At 46.8% G+C, this 22,031-nt stretch overlaps 1 protein-coding gene across 2 annotated transcripts in view; it reads left to right on the top strand.

The window, feature by feature from the left end:
* Positions 1 to 22,031, top strand: part of Ptk2b (protein tyrosine kinase 2 beta) — a 125,865-nt gene that overhangs the window by 50,953 nt on the left and 52,881 nt on the right. The window contains exons 2-3 of one of the 2 annotated variants that reach the window (XM_036199254.1): positions 5,744 to 5,803; positions 14,223 to 14,463. In XM_036199254.1, coding sequence (XP_036055147.1) covers positions 14,260 to 14,463 — 204 coding nt within the window. In that variant the 5' untranslated portion in view covers positions 5,744 to 5,803; positions 14,223 to 14,259. The remainder of the gene's footprint in view (positions 1 to 5,743; positions 5,804 to 14,222; positions 14,464 to 22,031) is intronic. The other variant, XM_036199253.1, reaches the window with a different exon arrangement.

Raw genomic sequence — 22,031 nt, 5'->3', positions numbered from 1 at the left:
CAAATCAGTATGCAAATTCCATTCTCTGTGGCTTAACATTTTTATATACATCCTTTCATGTACTACTACTCCTTTATTTTTATCATGCCTCATCTCTGTGTTATTGATATTGCTGAGATTTCCTTCAGAGACTTTCGTTCTGCTTCTCATCATTTCCCTGTGGTAAAGGGTATTGCCATGAACATCCTTGTACCAATGATCCACTTCCCTCACCTTAAACCCATGGGGTGTCCTGGATAGCTTTGTCAGCTAGACACAACTTAGTATGATCTGAGAAGCAAATCTCATTTGAGGAACTTCCTAGATCAGATTTGCCTGGGGCTTGCCTGTGGAGGGTTGTTTTCATTGTCAATTGATGTGGGGGGGGCAGCATACTGTGGGCAGCACCATTCCCTAGGCAGGTGGTCCCAAGCTATATAAGAAAGCTAGCAGAGTGTGAGCGCCTACCTGCCAGCCAGCAACCAGCATCCTCCATGGTTCCCGTCACATTTCTTTGGCAGTGAAGTTAGTTCCTTGGTTGGAGGCAATGCTGTGTGGAATACCAAGCACTTCCTTCCGCAATGATGGACAGTGATCTGAAAGTGTAAGCCAAATAACCCCCTGTGCCCCCGAAGTCACTCTTGGTCAGTGTTCTTATTCATAGCAATAGAAACAAAACTAGAACACGGCATGTGTTTCCCAAACCTTGTTAGCAGGTGTGAGTTATTTGGTATTTAAAAAGCTTGCTCACCAGAAAGACATGAGTTTCTTTCTTTCTTCCCTACGGGTCTCTTGGCTCCTTTTGAGGAGTTTGTAGTTGGTTTCTTAATGTTGTTTCCATTAGTATTTTTAACCACGAGGGTGTCTCCATCTATTTTTAATTTCCCAAGTCTCTTCACACACAGGTGGTTTCCTGTTTGCTTGACGGGCATCTAGATTGTTGTTTCATTCGATTCACATTAGAATGAAGGCTGATTGCTGTAGTGTACAGATGGGGCATCATGCTGTCTGATGGTTTGGGTTTCTGTTTATATGACGCAGAGCTTTGGTGTAGACTGGGTTTGTAGACTGGCAGATTGGAGACTGGCAGGTGGAAGCTTGTTCAAGAGGATGTTTTTGTTGTTTTTAAGGTGGTAATGGAGGGGGAGAGCAATGTCCATGCTGAAAGTCTTGTGTTTATACTTTCCAGTTTTTGTTTTTAAGTACCTGGGTCTTCTTTTTCTTACCTTTTTTTTTGTTTGTTCATGAAATAGATGGATCACATAAGACCCCTTAAACAAAATTCTTTGTTTTTATCTTCCTGCACACCCCACTCTGCTGAAAGCCTGCATTCCTTTCAGGGGTGTATAGCTAGCAAGAGGTGAACTTATGGGAAGGATTTTTTTTAAAAAACAGCATTCTAGGAGCCATGTCAGAAAATGTGCAACCAAGCTACTCTTTAACACAGACACAGTCTAGAGATGCAGACCCCATAGTGGAAGTTGTGTACAGACTATGTGTGTTGGGTTAAGAAGGGAAATTGAGCTGTGCGGCTGTGGCACATGCCTTTAATCCCAGCACTGAGGCAGACCTCTGTGAGTTCAAGGCCAGCCTGGTCTACAGAGCAAGTTCCAGGATAGGCAGAGCTACATAGAGAAACCCTGTCTCAAAAAATAAAAATAAATAAATAAATAAATAAAAAGGGAAATTGAGCTCTCATCCAGCTTCTGCCTTGCTGTCTTGTAAGAAAGGGGACTCGAGGGTGGCTCAGTCAGCTTTCCTTATCCTCAAAGTGGCAGAGACATCTGTCTCGGGAGACGTCAGCAAAATTGTGAGAGTACAGACATAAATCAGGGGAACCATGTGTAACCTAGAAGGCACCTCATCTAAATATTTACCAACCAAAGATTGAAAATACCTGAAAAAATGCCATTGGCTCTGAATATTTACAGTCTCAATATCATTTTCTACAGTAATAGGATAAAATAAGCATTTGTGTGTTGAGTATTAATTACTGTGTATTAAGTATAGTCACCTAGAGAGGATTTAAAGTCTCTAGGGAAATGTTCATAGGTTAAATACAAGTGCCGTCATTTATAAGAGGGGCTGGAAAACCCTTTGATGTTGACATCTGTAATGTCTTTGAGTGAGTCCCTTGTGGACATTGAAGGATGCCTGTATGAAGATAGAGATCCTTCCCCTCTTTCCTTCTGTTAAATCTTGGCTGAAGGAATGGGCTGGCCCATCTTTTACATGCAATCCTCTAAGCACCTGAAGCCAACACTCCATCTTGTCTTCCCAACTCTTAACTTTTCTCCTTAGGGATCTAGACCTTTGTATCCTGTGTCAGAGGGTCCCACACCCCAGAACAAAGACCTTCAAGCCTTGTGGTCCTTAGTGAGCAGAACCCAGCTATAGCTCCATGTGTACAAAGCCCAGAGGGAAATTTTTTTTTAGAGGTTTCCTAGGTTAGTGCAACTGTGTGTTAACTTCTGATGGTCATATCACTTTAACTAACAGTGAGTTACATTAGTTAGTTTTATCCCACATTTCTAATCCATAGAGATACTAAACCCAGTTTTCCCTATGCCATGAGTGGACGACTTTACTTATTTATCTGCTTATGACAGGTTATTTCTGTGTAGCACAGGCTAGCCTCGATTTGATAATCTTCTTGGCATCTGTTTCTTGAGTGGTGGGATTATAGCTGTGTGCTATTATGCCAAGTTTATTTTTAATTTTTTTTTTTTATCTGTAAGAAGGGTTTATCCTATTTCACAAGTTAAACTTGCCTTGTCCTGAAAGTCTGGAGATTTTGAGAGTCCTTTTGTGTATGTGTCTATGAGTGTGTGTGTGTGTGTGTGTGTGTGTGTGTGTGTTTATGTAGGTGAGGTTTGGGATGAAAACTGGTTCACCTCAGGTGTCATTTTCTGGGTGCTGTCTACCTTCTTTTTTGAGATAGAATCTCTCATTGGTTGGAACTCACCAGCTAGGCCAGGCTGACTAGCTCTACCTTCTCAGCGATGGCATCACAGGCCATATCACTGCATACCTGGACTGCATTTTTTTGTTTGTTTTTTTACATAGGTTCTGGGAACCAAACTCCAATCATCATGCATGTAGGGCAAGTACTGTATTGACTGATCCATTTCCCCCCTTCCCCAAGAGTCCTTTATGGCCTGTCATGAAATTCATCCCTCTCAATCTCAACTTGATGCTTCTCACCTGATAGCCATAAGCTCTCTGTATGGAGTTCAAAAGTGTAGATGGGCAGAGACAGTTAGCACAGGAGTCTACTCAACCAGATTCTTGTGGGCATTTGGTTAGCAAGAGCTGTTTGAAAACTTGTGAATTCCCCCACTTATCATCTGGCCTGCTCATTAACCTCTCAAGAAGATGTGGTAAGACTCAGTCAAATGTCCAGACAAAGCTCTGGTTGATGACAGCTCCAGGGTTCCCTACCCGAGAACCAATTTTGTATTTCACATGTTTGGAAGTAGAGCAGTCACGGAAGAGTTAAGTCTGGGACTGGGAATAGAGTGTAGTTTCTGAAAGATCTTTCAGTGCAGAGAGCAGCAAGCACTTCTGACGAAGGTTTCCATGCACCTGGCACTTTGCTCTCTTACAGGACTGTGTAGGGAAACCGTTGAGTAAACGAGGCTGGATGTCCAAGGTCAGAGGTGGGCTGGAAACCAGTAACCCTGAACACCTGTCTTCCTCACCCCGACTCTCACACTATCCCGACAGGGCAAGGCTGGACTGCACTCTAGTGAGCCAGCCTCACCCATCTCTCCCCAGCAATGCTTTCAGAGAGAGCATACCAGGAGTTGAAATTGGCCATGATGGAAATAGTTACACCAGAGGAATTGGCACATGCTATGAAACAAGGCATCCCCGGAACCTCAGCACTCAACCAGGCTTTACCCTAACTGCTCCTGCTGCCTCTGAGGTCATGGTGTGAGTGAAGGAGCGCCCCCCACACACACCCGCCCACACAGATGGGGCTCCCTCCTGGATCCCAGATTAGGCACAAACCACACCCAAACACTTGTTTTCACAGAGAGAACCTGTATTAGGTGGGGAAAAAAAAGTTAAAGGACTGCTTTCTGACTCAGGCCGAAAACAACAACAAATGACCGGCAGGTGTGATTTTTTTTTTTTTAAGTAAAAGAAGAGGAGGCCTATGTGAGAATGGGCTAGGTGCGGTGGTGAAGGAGACAGGGGATGAGAGGGAAGGGGAAGGGGACAAGGGAGAGGAGCAGGGGTATTGTCTCAGAGGGACTCTGGATAGAGAGGAGACAGATGTGGCACATAGGCAAATGGTGGTTTATAAAGGTAAAGGGGAAACCCTGTGTTAGGGTGAGGTGTTTAATTTTAATTGGGCATGTCAATTAGGTAAACCAAAGGGGGCTTTTGATTTCTGGACCTTGGTGGTCAGCCTCAGGAGGAGGAAGTGGCCAAATAAGGGACTAGACCTTGGTGGCTCGCTTTAGGAATGTAATCTAATGGTTTCTAGCAAGGCCTAGGGAATGGGGGAGGAGCAAGGGCTGCCAGAGCCACATGCTCGAGAGGACTAGTGTCCCTTCAGAGAGTAACCCTATTACCAGGCATGTATTATAAAAAAATAAAGCCTTCCCCCACCATATGAAGTTCAAATTCTTTAATGACATGTTGCCATCTTCTGGTCTTTGTCAGTGACCCATCTACCACTCTTATCCCCTGCCAGTATGCCATTTTGTTTCCTGATTTTCTGGATCATACTTTCCACAGTCTCAAAGCTCCAGCTCAGTGTTTGTCCAGCAGTACACTTAGGGATGCTTTGGGGCCCATATCATTCTGTAACTGGTGTGTGTGTGTGTGTGTGTGTGTGTGTGTGTGTGTGTGTGTGTGTATGTGTGTGTGCATGCATATGTGTGTGTGTGTGTGTGTGTGTGTATGGTGTGTGTGTACACGTACATGCTAAATTCTCTCTTTTCTTGTCTGCTTGGCTTGCTATCATCAAGTCCTGGTATAGCTCCAGAGACACAGAAAAGTGAAGAGAAGAGGGGAGAGAGGGAGAGGAGAGGAGGGAAGGAGCAGAAAGAGAAGATCAAAGAAAAGAAGCATAGGAGGGAAGGAGAGAACGGAGGAGAAATGCTAGCCAAATAGCATCCATGAACTGGCAAATAAGGAATAAAAGGATTGCGATTTTTAAAATTCCTTATCCTTACTGTTATTATTATTATTATTTTGGTGTTTATGTGTGTATGTCTCTGTGTATGCATGTGCAGCTGCGCTTGCTCATCTGTGAACACACATGTAGAAGCCAGAGGTCAATCTCAAGTGTCATTCTACAGGAACCTTGGTTTTCTCACTGAACCTGGAGCTTGCTGACTAGGATAGGCTGTGAGCTCCAGGGTCTTCCTGTTTCTGCCTTTCCAGTGCTGGAATTTTAAGTGTGTGTCCGGTATTTTATGTGATGCTGGGGATTGAACAGATCCTCGTGCTTGTGTGGCAAGCACTGGCTGGGCTCTTTCCAGCCTCTGCTTGGCTTGAGGAAGGTCTCACTCCACAGCTCAGACTGACCAGAAGCTCATGTTCTTCCCGCCTCTGTCTGGGTGCTGGGATCATAAGCGTGCACCATCATGAGTGCTAGGGATTGTGGGAAGCAACTGAACCCTAAGGCCAAACAGGAGAGAGATGAGTCTGGTCAGCAACAAGGACCAAGCCTCAAACTAATGGCAGGGACCAGAGCTCCCCTTAACAGGAAGGTAACTGTGTCTCCGCTGTTCTCCTTGCCCTCCAGAGAGCCAGGCCCAGGCAGCTGACCTGTATGGGGGCAGGTGCTGGTAACAGAAGTCTCCAAGTGAGTAATGGGTACGGGGGCGGGAGCTGAGAATGTGGTGGAGTCTCAAATGCTTTTTGAATTACCCTGAATTATAGCTGGCGGTAATCACAACCTTCCTGGTTCATTCCTTTGCCTGGAAAGAAGGGAAGAGATTAACCAAATGACAGGCTGGGGGTCCTGGAGCTGTAGAATGCTGGCCCCACAGGAACCTGGGGGCTGAAAGGACCAAGTCGGTGTATGCAGCATGGAGCTCATGGGGACCAGCCATGCCCAGGAGCTCAGGAGGCTCCCCAAGACAGCGGAGGGAGGGGGGTTATTGCAACTAGTTAAGTGCCTGTGCCCAGCAGGCCCTGAGATAGGAAAGGCCTGCCTTCCCCATTTTGTTGATGTGGAAACGGCCAGGGGAAGTGACTCAGAGGCAGAGTGGAAACAAAGTATGTCTCTCGTGACATTCTGACTTCTGCTGGTCTGAGTGGCTGGAACTTGGACTGTCTCCTGCGGGGCTTCCTTCCATGGAACATGCTTCTTCTGTGTTCTCAGGTCAGGCAGGGGAACTTGTGTGGGCAGAGCGGGAACTGAGGGTTGGGGACACTTTCCAGGTAGACAGATGGGTAGAGGAAGGCAATCTTGGTTATAAAGGCAGCCTGTGCATGGCAGAGACCAAAAGAACTGTGGAGGCCACCTCGTTTACCACTGAGGTGGGTTTTGGAAACCAGGTATTGCTGTTAAATCAGGTTTCCAGTCCTTTTTTTAGCTAATTTCTAGGCACTGGAAGAAAAAAAGAAAGAAAGAAAGAAAGAAAGAAAGAAAGAAAGAAAGAAAGAAAGAAAGAAAGAAAGACAGACAGACACATGCCAAGGACTGTATTGCAATGCTCCTGATTCTTCAGAAAGATTCTGTAGACAGCATTAGCTTCACATCCCAGCAAGGAAACTAGAAAGGTCAGCTGGTCCCGACGGCACAGCTGTGAGCTGCAGAGACCTCAGACCAAAATTGCCAAAAATGAATGACTGCTGGCGTTTCATAAGTGAATGACCGTTGTAAACACATGGAAGAGTACCTAATGTGAGAATAAGGGGCTGTCTTTCAAACTGAATACATTAAATAATGGTGGCCAGTGCCTGTAACCTCTGAACTCAGAATTCCAAGCCGGAGACTGTGGAGGTATAAGGCGAGACTGGACCATGTATAAGTTCCAGGACATGTGTCAAACAAACAGACAAAAGCATGGTGACACACACCTGTACTCCCAGCGGTAGAGAGGTGGGGCTGGGAGAGTCAAGAGTCCAAAGCCAGGAGCTAGATAACGATGCAGTTGGAATCCCGGCACCCTTGGGAAAAGCTGAGCATGGCTGCATGTGTCTGTAACCACAGCATTGAGGGGGCAGAGACAAGTGTCCCAAGAGCTCCCTAGACAGCTAGGCTACGTTACAATATCCACCAGGCAGAGGACTTTCTTTCTCTGTGATGTGTGTCTCTGGATCCTTAGAAACCTTCCCTAGGGTGGGAGCACAGAGCTTGGAACTATGGTTGAGTCATCTGGAGAAGATTTAAATCCCACTTCAGTCCTGCAGGTAGACAGCTCACCATTCAGGAAGAACATAATTGAGTTTCTTCCAGAAGATTATCAGGAGCTCAGAGACTGAATAGCCCCCTGGAGTACCCTTTGAAAGTTTGGGTCAAAAAGTTCTTATGGCTAATCAAAACGTTTCCTGTTTTAATCTGGGCCCATTTCCTTGTGTTTGTTATTCTTTGCCTGTGGTCTGGACATTTCTGGGAGCTGGGAGGTATGCTGAAGCCTGAGGTGGCTCAGATCTAGGGTTTCACTGGTGTCATGGTACGGACATGCCTTAGGCAGCACTTGGAGGGCCAGGGACAGACCAGGACATTGGGTAAAGTGGTCACCAGGGCTGGGAGAGCCAAGAAGTCTGGAGAAAGGGGTAGGACTTTGGCTCAGGAGCTGAGGGTCAGAGGGCTTTGCGATCATTGAAAACCAGAAACAGGCTAAGGCTACAGATGAGATCGAGCAATCAGGAGGCACAGGCAAGTCTCATTGCTGGGAATAGGAGCTTCTGGTGGGTTGTTCTCATCTGACTTGGAGTTCAGTGATATACATTGGTAGCGTGAAATCATCCATGGTGGGAATATGTACCCCAGAGAATGCAGGAAAAAGTTGAAGATGATACTTTCCCCTGCAGCAGTCACATTAAATTTTGGAACATAGGCAAGGAACAGCCATGAGCCGATTCCCTTTGTGTCCCATCGCTAACAATGAGCTTTCATTACTTCTCTCCCTTCAAGTTCATGAGTCTTCTAGAAGGTAAGCCGGGTATTATTGTCTCCACATTGTAGGTGGAGAAAAGTTAAGCTGTTTCACAGTATCTTGGAATTTTATTATTATTATTATTATTATTATTCTGGGACAGAGACACAAGCAGAGTGAGCAGGAGAGACCATAGAATTGAGAGCAAATCTCAGACCATGAGGACAGGCTTCCCTAAACACTACCTTCCAGTTATTTCTGCTTGGAAAGAGTTTGGGTAACTCATTGCAGGTTGCTGTCTGCTGAGGGGAGTCTGGGCTACATGCATTTGTTAATAGAGATATGGGTGCATTGCCTTGTGGGCTGGGGTCTTTGGACTCAAATCCTATGTTTTCATTCTTAGTTCTTCTAGGGCCAGGAGAGACAAAGTCCCCCAGGGAGGCTCGAGATTGTTTCTGGGCTGCTGAATGTGTGCTGACACTTTGGTTCTTGAAGAGTTTATGTCACTCTTGGGGAGGTACTGCCTCTGTGTGTGTGTGTGTGTGTGTGTGTGTGTGTGTGTGTGTGTGTATTAAGATTTTTCTAGAATCTATAACTATTCTGGCAGTTCCTACAGCAAATGTGTTTTCTCAGGGACCAAATGCAGAACTGAGGGCCCACATCAGGCTAAAGGTAAAAGCAGATTGTGGGTGACCAGAATGACTTTGCTAAAATATTTCTGCCAGAGCCCTGTGGGCCAGAGCCTGCTGGGCTAGAGGAAGCTGCTCAAGATCAGATATCCACATCCTCTGGGCTTACAGGCAATGTATGACTTGTCAGCTGTTGTGGGTGCTAGTTGGTAAGAGGTAGACTATTCATATTTGGTCATGGTCAGGGTCGGGGACAAAATGTTCACTTGAGCTAGACACTGTTGGGTCAGGTTGGGAAATGGGCGTAGTTCTCAGGTTAACCAGGCTGTGGTTTCTCATTGTTACACACACACACACACACACACACACACTTGATTTTTTTAGAGTAGTTTTAGGCTTACAGCAAAATTATACAAGAAATGCAAAGACTTCCCATAAAGACACCCATCACCACATGCACAGCATCTCTCATTTCTAGCATCTCACGCCAAAGTGCAATGTTTGTTAGGGCTGGTGAAGACCCACGGACGCCATTGTGGTCTTCTCTATAGTTTAACATCAGAGTCCATCCTTCACGTACCTCCTGTGAGATAGACAGGTGTGTAAAGATCCTTGCCTACCATTATGGAATCACAGTGAACATTTCCATTGTCCTGGCATTCTCTGAGCTGTCTGTTCATCCCTCCCCCACCTTCTCACACCGGCAACTGCTGGTTTGGAGATAGATAAAACTACCTCCAAACTTTTGCTTTTCCACAGTTGGAATCACACAGGATGTATGTAGATTCTTTTTTTTTAAGCTTAAAAATATTTGTTTAGCTGGGTATGGCACCAGCTTTAATCTCAGCACTCAGGAGGCTGAGGCAGGTGGATCTCTGTGAGTTTAAGGTCAGGTTGGCATATATACTGAGACCCCGTCTCAAAGAAAATTAAAATCACATAAGGTTCTTGTATATGTTTTATGGCTTGACAACTCTTTCCCTCTGTGTGTGCACATGTGTTCATATATATGAGGGTGGCACACATGTGTGGGAATGTACATACACCAATGTGCATTTGCATACAGACTTGAGAGCAACCTTGGATCCTAACAATGGAGTGTCCCCTACCTTCTTTGAAACAAGGTCTCTCACTGACTGACCTGGAACTCACCCAATAGGCTGGTCTGGCTGTGCAGTAAGCCCCGGGATCTTCTGCACATCTATTCATCTTGGCTAGTTGCACATTTTGGCAATTACAGATGAGGCTGCCATTCAACCTCCATGAGCAGATGTTATGTGTAGTTGTTAAGTTTTCAACTTCTTTGAGTAAATACCAAGGGGCACAGTCCCTTGATGGTGTTGTAAGGACATGTTTGGTTTTATAAGAGATTGCAAGACTGTCTCCTAAAACTGGTGCACCAGATGTTGCTCGAGTTCTAAAGGATCTTTTAATAAAAAACCCGGAGCCAGCTATTGGGGTAAATATGGAAAGATCAGAGAGACAAAGGAACAAGCCACTGCCATGTCTCACCTCTCCATCTCCTCCGCCTGAAAAGGCCTCAGCCAACAGGCCTCTAGCCGAATGAGCTTCCTCAGCTGAAAAGGCTTCAGCCGAAAAGCCTCTAGCTGAAAGGAACGCTTCTGCCGAAAAAGCATCTTTAGTTCCTGTCTCCTCACGCCCTATGTACCTTTCTCCACCCAGCCATCACTTCCTGGGATTAAAGGCGTGTGCGCCTCCCAGTACTGGGATTAAAGGTGTGTGCCACCACTGCCTGGCTCTTGTTTTCTCTCCTAGACTGAGTCACTATTGTGTAGTCCAGGGTGACTTTGAACTCACAGAGATCCAGACAGATCTCTGCCTCCCAAGTGCTGGGATTCACAAGGATGTGGAATGTTCCAGAGCATTCCCCAGTTCTCATCATAGGCTTTTGAATTTTACTGACCCATTAGACGTATTTAAGTATTCTCTCTTACTGTTCCCCAGCATTTTGGGGGGCAGCTGGGATGTCTAGAACTCGCCTACTGAAGTTGTGGCCCTTGGGATGAGGTTGCTACCTAGATTGACAGGACACTGCATGAGATTACCAAGGACTCAGATACGCCCTGCCCTCTATTATGGGTGCAGGGGGTTGGTTGTCTGTTGTAAACTGGATGCGGGTAGGATGTCTTTCTTTTTTTTTAATTTATTTATTTATTATGTACACAGAAGAGGGTGCCAGATCTCATTACAGATGGTTGTGAGCCACCATGTGGGTGCTGGGAATTGAACTCAGGACCTCTGGAAGAGCAGTCGGTGCTCTTGACCTCTGAGCCATCTCTCCAGCCCATAGGATGTCTTTCTTTCCAGCTGTGAGTCCATGTTCCCATCAGCACGACACAGCATCATTGCCGTGCTGGGTTTCCTCATGGGCTCTCGAGGGTCCAGCCTCTGGCATTCACTGTTAGCAGCAGGATTTTTGTTTCGATCAGCTCATGCTGCTGTCCTAAGGAGACAGGCTGGGTTCCGAACAAAAAGCATTTGGAGGCTAAAAGACAAGATCGAGGTGCCAGTATGGTCAGATTTGGATGAGGTCCTCTTCCTGGGGACACACTGTTTACCTCATGCTGTGGCAGGAAAAGGGTGACAAAGCTCTCTTGGGTTCCTTTTAAAAGAACCTTAATCCCATCCATTGGGGCACTACGTCTCAGCATTCATACCTTCTCACACCGGCATCTTGGGGGTTAGAACCTGAGCATCGGAACATTAAGGGACACAAGCCTTCGGTCCCTGGCGGGTAAGGTCAAGTGCCTGTAGTCAAGTGTCATACATCACTCAACTTCCCCCGCTCAGAAGTCTGTCTCAGAATCTTCCTTGTGAAAGTCTTGTACAAATTACCAAGTACAAATGGATGCCTGTCAGACCCAGCAGATCCTGAAGCCAGCAGGCCTGCACGCTTACTGGACTATCTGCAGTTACGTCTTTGTACTCCCGACTAGGACAGTGTTATTTAGGGGCAAAGCATGCTCCTCATCTTCTCCATCCTAAAGCAGCATTGCCAGCATCCCTCCTGGCTCCCCTCAGGTCTTGCCACTTTAGTCTTCTCCCCCATGCCCCAGCTGCCAGCTCTGCATCTTTGCCTAAAGGCAACATCTCCCTTGTGTGGAACTGACTGGAAATGCCAGGGACACTGAGCCTAAGAAGTGGGAATAATGCTCCAGATCCTCTCTTTCTGAGTGAGACAGGTTCCATCCAGGTCCCTGTAGTTCCAAGCAGGTGGAAATTGGGCCTGTACAAGAGCACCCTCAGTGCACAGCCCTCTCTCTATCTGTCTTCCCTTCCATGTCACATTGTTCGCACACTCCTAGGGGTGCTTCCTACAGACCCCCTTCAAGTAACATCTGGATTCCTCCTAGATCAATTCAGATAGATTGTTACTGTAGAGTAGAACACTAGGGTCCAAAATATAAAGGTAGAGAGAGGCATACAAATACAGATAGACTTCTAGAACATAGACACGTGTTCTCCTCTCTGTCAGTCTTGCCCTAAGCTATAGCTGCCCTTGTGAGCTCTGAGTCTTCTGTTCCCTCTTTCTGCCTGCCTTGACCTAAGAGGCATGTCTTGTTTCTCCCCACATCCCTACAACACCTCCTTTGTCCTGTCCGAAAACAAATTTCCTTTTCTGTTGTTGTTTATGTGTGATTGTTATATGTATGCATTTGTGTGGGTCTGTACACATGTACATGTGTGCACATGGAAGTAGAGGTCTTTCTCATTCACTCCCCATCTTTTTCCTAGAGACAAGATCTATTGTTGAATGGAGAGCTCATGGATTCAACTAGCCTGGCCAGCAAGCTCCAGGGCCCTGCCTGTTTCTCCCACACTGCCCCCAGGGCTGAGGTTATGGGAGCACACCAGCACACCTGACTTTTATGAGGGTGCTGGGGATCTAGACTCAGGTGCTCACATTTGCACAGCAGCCACCTTATTGACTAATCCCCCTTCCCAGCCTCTCTTATTTTGTTTGAAAGGAGTAGTTCCTTAGAGTTAATGACTGTTCGCATCTTTTCCTGGTACCTGGCTTGGTCTAAATAAATAATCGTAGGCTGTGTTCTGCTTCTAAAATACTTGACTCCATATCTGTAACACTCCAGCTCCATCATTTTTTCCCTGATTCCCAGTCTAGGCAATTCCCCCTAAAATCACACTTACTTGAGAAGGGACACCTTTTATTGCTAAGACTAAGTCTCAGTACTAGGGCCCAGCTCATTCTAGAACAAGCTGGGTGGTTTTTGTTTTGAGGCAAGGCTCTGTAGCTCAGGCTGATCTCACCTTTATGGTAATCTTTCTCCGTTGGCTTCCCAAGTGCAAAAATGACAAGGTGTGAGCCATCATGCCCAACTTTAGCATGATTGTTTAAAAAAGATTCTTGGAAATTAAGAACACCCAGCCTTCACCACAGACACACTCAATGTCAGCACTGAGGACAGAGCTTGGATTGGTGACCCCAGTATATGAGCCTCAGCTAATGCCACCAATGCATAGTAATAACTTTCCTCTCTTCCTTTGGACATTTCCTGCTTTATAATTTTATGATTCTATTTATGTATTTGTGTGTGTGTGTGTGTGTGTGTGTGTGTGTGTGTGTGTATGTGTGTGTAAGTGTAGCCATGCACATGTGCATATGCAGGCACACATGTCAGAGTACAGACTACTTTCTGGAGTAAGTTCTCTCCTGCTGTCTTGTGGAATTGAGGATGGAGCATGTGGGATGGTCAGGCCTCTCCCTGCTGAGCCATCTCACCGGCCCCATTCCCTGCTTCAGACCAGCAGAGAGTAAGTCCTTGATAGTTCTATTGGATGCAGGGGCGAGGCTAAACACAGCTGAGATTTGGAGTGAATTACAGTTCTAGCCCCATCTGTCATGCAAAACAACTTTCCACACTATAAACAGTGTGGAATGGGGGCTTCTTTTCCCCTTGGTGGGCCTTTCTGTGATACGGGACACTCTACATGATGAGTTCCTATGAGATCCAGGCCTCCTACAATGAAAACGTTGGCTTGCACTGAGGTTGTGGGCAGACCAGCCAGGCTAATGGCCTGGTCCTGATCTGGCACTGTGTTGTCTTTTTTGTTCATTCCCTTGGGGCCACCTAGTCCCAAGTTGTGTTTCTTCTCAGATCTTCCTCTGGGCTCCTCCTGTGTGTCACTGTCTCCCTCCCTGCCTTTTCTGCTCTGCTGTGTCATGCTGCAACTGCCTCTCACAGCTGCTGCATGTGCTAAGTGTGGGCCTCTTGCCTGGGAGCCAGCGTTGGAGGAGAACAGGGAGGGAGATAGGTCCCCTAGAGGATGGAGCCTGTGTGCTTGCGAGCCTCAAGTCTGGACTTTATACCTGGATGCTTTGCAACTGGCTCCTACATGCAACAGCCTCCCTGGCCGAGGCAGCTGGAGGCCTTTGCAAGGGGTTTTTAGGACTAAGAGAACAGGCTGTTGCATCAGTCATGGAGCTTGGGGGTGTGCCAGCCTGGGGGATGAGGCATGTAGCTTTTCGGAGCTCACTCTGGGGCTGTCTGTGTTGTCTCCGCAGGACTGCAATGTGCCGGTCCTAGCTGCTGTCTGAGAGGATGTCCGGGGTGTCTGAGCCCCTGAGCCGAGTAAAAGTGGGCACTTTACGCCGGCCTGAGGGCCCCCCGGAGCCCATGGTGGTAGTCCCCGTAGATGTAGAGAAGGAAGACGTCCGCATCCTCAAGGTCTGCTTCTACAGCAACAGCTTCAACCCAGGGAAGAACTTCAAGCTGGTCAAATGCACAGTGCAGACAGAGATCCAGGTAAGTGTGCAGGACTCTGTTTCCTTAGCTGGTCTGACCCTCCTACTTTCGGGGCAGAGGAGCGGCCCTTCTTGAGCCCAGCAGCCTCTTGGAGCACTCTCTAGGCAGGGGACAGGTTGGCATCAGGAGAGATGTTTTCAGCTGTGTACACTCCACTTTTCTAGGCAGGACTACAATATACTGACTGATTTTAACCTGCACTTATTGAACGCACATGATAGTGAAGTCTCCCATGAGTGGACACGATGAGGACATACCCATTCTCTTCCAGAACACATCTTCATGATGATGGGAGGGGAAGAGAAATTGGTCCTTGGACGATTTCCCCAGAGGGCTCACAATTTGAACAAAGGAGTTTGGGTACCTTGGGGGACGTCTCCCCACGTCCAAGGGAGCTAAATTGGCTCTACGTCACCAGCTCTTCTGAAGTCTCAAAAGCCAACGTCCATGAATCCACCTGTGGCTCCTTTCATTGGCGCTGTGGTGGTCCTGGCTGCCGGGTCACTGTGCTCTCTTCCACAGAGCACAAGACACTTCACACACCAGAGCAGAATGCAGTGATGAGTGTGCCATCTCTCCTAGTTAACATCCTTGTTATGCTTCGGTGGACTCCCGTTTCCCGTAGCTGATCTGATTAGGGCCTTGCTCCCTCGTCACATTGTTTCTGATGAGAAAGTATGAGAATGCACAGGGAGAAAGCCTCAGCCACCTCTCAGGAGGCACCTTTTTCTCCCTCCTCGGCTGACACTTGAGTCTTGCTTGGGTGTACCCTTTCTGTACACAGCTGATGCCATCCACTGCTAGCTCAACTCATTTGGCGTTTCCCAAAGTTAATATGGTTTCCAAACTGCAGGGGTACCATACTGCCCAGTCTTGAAGACAAAGCAAGAGTCTTCAGTTACTCTGACTAGGACACACTCTGTGGAGACAGCAGTGACAGGGCAGATGGGACTGAAGTAGTGATGCCACTTTCCATGGGGAGGAAACGGTGGAGAGTGGCTAGGAGGCTGTCTCAATGAATAAGCAGATTTCAAATGCAGCATGGGCTATGTTTATAAGGTGTCCAAAGGAAAGGTGGCCACAGTAATGTAAGGTGAGGAACACTCACCTGGAGCATCTGGAGTTAGGCAGGAGCTAGGGGATTGCATAGAGTTGCTGTTGGTTTGGTTTCTAGGCAGGGCCTCGCTGCATAGCCCAGGTTGGCTTCACACTCACTCTATAGCCCAGACTAATCTTGAACTCAGCTCCCAAGTGCTAGCATTACACATGCATAGGATGCCACACATAGTTCTGGAGCAGGGGAGATCTTCCTAAGGTTGTGTGATGGCTTTGTGGGTATTGAAGGGCAGAATGTACCCCAGGCCTATGGGAAGGGCAATGGACCAAACTCAACAATGGCTATGAGTGTCTGAGGAATTATCTGGAGGGGCACAGGGACAGAGCAGATAATAGAGTGAGGTAACTATCTTCTTAGAACTTATACCCATGCCTTTTGATTTTTTCTGTTCATAATGTTTCCTATGGACAAAATATCACTTTCCAATGTCATTTTGTCATTACAAGCTGTGACTTTCAAGCTACCTGGACTTCCAGTCAAGTGAGACTCCATCTGGGTTGCTTGTATGGGCTTGGACCTGAGTGTTTAATGAATGTGTGTACAGATTCTCCTAAGGGGACCCTACCCAGCTGTTGCTTTGCTCTAGGGACTAGAGATGATAGGTGAGGAGTACTAGCACATAGTGGGTCCCTGGAACCGGAACTGTTGGTTGTCTGTTCTGTCATTGCCCTGAACAGCTATCTCCGAGAGCTGCTAATTTTCCAGAGAGGGAAAAAAGACTTCCTTTTTTTAATCTGTCTACTCATCTATCTTATTTTCAAACTGAGACAATGACTACATTTGGATTTTAAAACAGAACAATGTTATGCCCCAGGGCTGGGGTGTGGCACAAAAAAAATCACTTACCTGGTGTGCACAGGTCCTGGTTTCTATGTCTAGTACTACAAAATGAAGGGAGGGAGGGAGGAAGAGGAAGAGGAAAGGGGAAAGAGGAGATAGAACCAGAGGGAAGTGAAAAGAAGAAGGCAGACTTGGAGAAGAGATTTGGACTGGATTTTGGCTCGGTGGTAGGGTACTTGCCTATAATGGGGAGACCCTAGGTTCTATCCTAAGATCACATCCCCCCAGCCCTACCTTGAAAATCATGAACACATTCTTTTGCAGCAGGACTTCTCAGAACCCTCAGTGGGCTGTTTTGCCTGATGAATTACTAAAATGAGGCCACAATGTGGTAATTTTCATTTGCTTAAAGGAATTCTTTTGTATGTAGGACCTGTTAATTCCCTGGCAAACCTAAGGCATGTTTCCCCCCACACACACACACACCCCCAAACTCCATAGCACAGCAGAAGGGACTGAGAGAGGAAGGGTGGTGGGAGATGGGCTGGAAGATGGTAGCTACAGCAGAGGGAGACGCAGACTTGGATGAACGGCGTGTTCTTGGGAACAGATAAGTCGATAGATATGTGTCCATCAAGAAGGTAGAGTCAACAGAAACTGATCATTAATTAAATGTGGGGAGGGAACGATAGGAAAAAGACAAAGATGACTCAGACTTTGGCTTGGGTATCAGAATGGGTGCTGGCATCATTCATTGGGCCAAGAAAGGAATCACACCCTGAAATTTCAGCTTCACTTGTGTTTCAAATATTTTTGAAGTGCCCCTGTAGAGGAATGTGGGCCTGCAGTTCAGAAAAGCAGGACACAGACAAGAGAATTTGGGTACCATCATGCAATGGATGCCATGCCAGGTCATCCCTGAAGAAGGAGTAGAGCAAGAGAAGGTTCCAGTGAGGGTAATCAGGGAGGCCAGATTTCAAAGAGCTGAGAGAGAAAAAAGTAGCAAAAGAAAAGAGAAATCAGCAGAGGCAGGGGAGCCCTTAGGAGTGGTTAGTGGTACAGGAGGAAGCTAAACAAAGTCTTCAGATAAAGCCAGAAATGGAATCACTGGCTTCCGGACTCCATGTCATCGATGACATTTTTCTAGGTAGTTTTGGCACAGGAGGCCTTTGGTATGGGTTGGCACATGGAGAGAGAATTAACCAATATAGCAGAGAGCTTTTGGCTGTGAAAGAAAGGAAAGAGGGAAGAGAGTAAGACCATTGCTACCAAAGGGGCATCATATAGTCCTAAACTGAGAATGCATGGTTTGAGGCCATGAGTTCCCCGAAACTGACAAAGTCGTGTTAATAACTTCGTTAATCTCATCTCATGGGGAAAATGGATATAATGCATGATGTGAAACTACTTTTTAAAAGGATGATGTAGGTTACAGAGTGGAGACTGGAGGGAGTAAGTATAGCTGTAGGTAGAGGTCTGTGGAGAGACGGTAACAGCGTAGATTAGTCTAGCCACGGGTATGATAATACTGGTGATGGCACTGATAATGGCAGGAATGATGGCAACAATGGTGGTGATGGTGATTATGAGAGTGGTATTAGTATCGATGATGGTTGCAGTAGTGATCATAGTGATGATGTAGTGGTATTGGTGATGATGGGGTGGTGGTCTTGGTAATGATGGTGATGCTGCTGCTGGTGGTGATAGTGATGATGTTGGCAGTGATGATGGTGATGGTGATGGTGGTGGTGATGGTGGTGGTGATGGTAGCAGTGGTGGTGATGATAGCGGTGGTGATGGTGATGATGATGGTGCTGGTGGTGGTGATGATGATGGCGGTAATGATGGCCGTGGTGACCGTGGTAGCAGTGATATTGGTGATGATATAAGCTACCATTTTTAAAATCCCCACATACATGTTATTTCACTGACTTCTCAAAAGGCCCCTCTGAAACACATACTGTTATTATCTCCACTCTCTATTTAAGGAAACCCAGTGCAGAGGAGGCAAGCAAATTGTTAGCTAAGTGGTGGGTTTTGTTTTCAAACCCAGACAACCCACCTCCAGAGTGTACACTCTCAGCCATTTGAGTCTACAGAAAGAGATGACTGCAACTCAGGGAACAGAGGAGTTGGAAGTGAAGGGCTCTGATGATGTATCAGAGATGCAAGACCACGGAGCAAGTGTGAAGAACGACGGCCTGCCTCAGGTAGACAGGACTGCATTCCCTGAGATGAACACCGGAGGAAACCTGCTGGGGACCGGGGCATCCTCCACTCTTTTGTCTCTCTGAGTATATTTGAGATGCCTTCCTATTTTCAAGTGGCAACCTTAAAAACACCATTGCTAGGTGATTCTGGAGAGAGATTCCATCTTGACACAGAATTTGGACTGGTCAGGCTGTGGACGGCAGCTGATTGGAAACCCTGGCTGTGGATGAGACCACACAGAAAAGCAACCTGAATATTCTGTCTTCCATCCCACAAATATTGTTGTGTTCCTCCAGTGCCCAGCACCTGCATGGGACTGTTTGTATTCCCTAAATACGGGTAGATTCCCTGTTCTTTTAGGGCTTCCTGACCAAGGCTGTGATTTTGACTCCCACCCATGAATGCATCTTTAAAACACAATGAGAGTGCTCTAATAGAAAGAAACAGAACCTGGACAAGCATGCCATGCAGAGGAGGGGTTGGTCCAGGTACCAAGGACCAGCTTTGCTCACTGCCTATTTGAGGACATAGTCCCCAGGGTATGTAGGGATGGGGCCCTGGCCCAGCATCCTTGCCTCAGATTCTCCTGAAGCTAGTGGCCTCTTCCTCTCCTGCTTCCTAACCCTATACTCCCCTCCCCCACCACTTGGTCTTGACTTCAGTGAACTTTTCTGTTTCACTCTATGTCCCTTTGTCATCCTCCCAGTTCTCGAAGGGCTGCCAGCCCTTTCAGACTTGCCAAGCACATATCCCTCTCTCAGAACACTGTTGTAACTCCAACCCTCTCTCTTAGCCGTGTGCAATGAAACAGAAGAAACAAGACTTGCCCCACACAGCTCACGTGGGTGCCATGGATCCACAGCATCCTTACTCCAGGCAGACTGCCGATTTCCAGTTTTTAATCTAGATTCTCGAATTCCTTCTGTGTCAATGTAAATGCCCCATCACACTTTCTCTGTGCTGAAACAGAGCAGGCACCGCAGCCCTTATCCATGATCCTAGCTCGCTAGAGGTGGAGGCAGGAGGATGGTGAGTTCCAGGCCAGCCTAGGCTACACAGTGAGACCCTATCTCCAGAACAGGACAGGTCTGAACACCTAAGTCTTCACAGAGAGCAGGCAGCTGCTAAAGAGACCAGCAGTGCTTAGATGAGGAATGTGTTCTGCCCTTCCTGAATTCCCCACTTCCCTTTGCTTTGATAGTCATAGGAAACTGTGTTTGTGGGGAGCTGACTCTCTGTGGCAGGTGGAGGCTTATGTCATTGTATTTCCCTCTAAGGTGCTCATTTGCTAGTCTGGGGAAGGGATTAAGACAACACCTTGGAAACAAGTAGCAAGGACGTCAGCTGCCAGGAGCCTCCTTTCTGTTTTCCTCTTTGCTCACTCATACTTCTTGCTTTTCTTTCTTCTCTTCCTCCATCCCCAGCTCATTTGCACATAGGGTGACCATAGATCCTGGGTTACATCTCAGTTTGCACACACTGTCCAGGGATGATTAGCAGTGCCCTGTTAATGTTGATCCAACCATGAACTGGAGGATGAATTCTGCGATCACCCAGGCCTTTCTGATCAGCACACGGAAGGTCTAGCTTGCCCTGTCTTCTCCTTCTGCCTGATGCCTGCTGATCCATTCTGTGCCCAACTCTGCCCATCCTTAGAACTTCTCATGTGGGAAAGCCCTAAGGAAAGGACTGGCTTTGGCTTGTGCCTGTGATACAATGTATCTCAAGAATTGCCGGAGCCCATGTGATGATACAATGTATCCGGAGTTGCCTGATCTGGAGTTGCCTGAGCCAGGCGCCGCCTCCATCCTAGATCCATTTTCAGCCCCTTCCACGTACATATGAGCGGTCAAGATTTATTCTTACCAGGTTTGGCAGCTGGTATCTGTAATCTCAGCATTTGGGAAGCTGAGGCAGGAGGATTGCTGTGAATTTGAGACCAGCATGAGCCACATACTAAGTTCTGGGCTAGCTAGGGTTATAAAACTAAACCCTGTCTTAAAAGGGACAGGGTTGGAGAGACAGCTCAGTAGTTAAGAGCACTTCATCTTGCAGAGGACCCAGGTTCGATTCTCAGAACCCACAGGGCAGCTCACAAGTCTACAACACAACTTGTAGGGGATCTGATGCCCTCTTCTGGCCTCTGTGGGCACCAGCCACTCATGTGGTGCACATACATACATGCAAGCAAAATACTCAGATACATAAATACATCTTTAAAAAAAATTTTAAAAGGAGAGAAGGAAAAAAATCATCTTGGTTTTGTCTTGAAACTACCCTGTCCAACCAGGCTTCCCCACCCTGTCCAGGTGCATCCTTTCTACCCACAGTGAGCTCTCCAGATTGCAGGGGTCTTTTGGGTGCTACTTGCCTGAAAGCAACCTATTCTGCACCCATTTCCACTCACTACCATCACCTGTGAACCCCCACAAGCCTCCCAGAATCCCCAGGAGGAGAAGATTCAGGCATTGTGACATACAGTCCTGCCCTATACTTACAAAGACACTTACCCCAGGGGCTTCAAGTTTAGACCTGTTGCCTAACTAAAAACAGGGTGTTATGGGTAAATGTTTCTGTATCCCTTGATTCATATGTTGAAGCTCTAATCCCTAATATGATAGATATTTAAGTAAGAACCATTAGGAGGTGCTAGCACTGAATGTTGGTGTGTCCCTCAAAATCCTTGTGTTGGAACGTAATATTTAATCTGACAGCATGGAAATGTGAGGCCTTTGAGAGTGTAATTAAATCATGAATGTCATTAGAGATGCTTAAGAAGAAGTTGAGGACCTAGTGAGCTGGATCAGCAGTTAAGACTGCATACTTATCTTGCTGAAGATTGAAATTTGGTTCCTAGCATGTACATTAGGTGGCTCACAACTGCCTATAACTCCAGTACCAGGGTATCTTACAACCTCTTCTGGACTCCATAGACACTATACTCAGGTACACATCTCCCCTGCCCCTCCACCACCACACACACAATACACATAATTAAAAATAAAATTTTAAACATCTTTTAAAAAAAGATGTTGAAGAGAATGCCCCTGCCCACCCCCTCTACTGTGTGAAGACTGAGCATATACCCCTTCTTGGCTGAGGTTCCTCATCACCTCTGCATTCCTCACTTCCATCTTTCAGAGGCTGTAAGGACAATGCCTCAAGGTTGGAGGTACAACAGGAAGAAAGGGGAAGCTATTCATAGAAGACGGCTTGGCCCACATCAGGCTAGCCCCCAACATGAGAGCAGCCCATGAAACATGCAGGAAAGGGCTCAGTCAGGAAACCACAGACCAGCACCACACAGTGACATAAAAAGAGACACATTTATACACACTTCCTCTTTTCTGCACCCTTTCTCATTTCCTGTGTGTGTTCCCAGCCCCTCACACATGCATTCACTGCAGCGAGGACAAAGAAGATGTGAAGCCTAATGGGTAGAGACTTCAGTTAGAGCCTA

This window comes from Onychomys torridus, chromosome 9 (genome assembly GCF_903995425.1).
Source record: "Onychomys torridus chromosome 9, mOncTor1.1, whole genome shotgun sequence".
NCBI lineage: Eukaryota > Metazoa > Chordata > Mammalia > Rodentia > Cricetidae > Onychomys > Onychomys torridus.
This window is presented reverse-complemented; position numbering and strand designations above follow the sequence as displayed.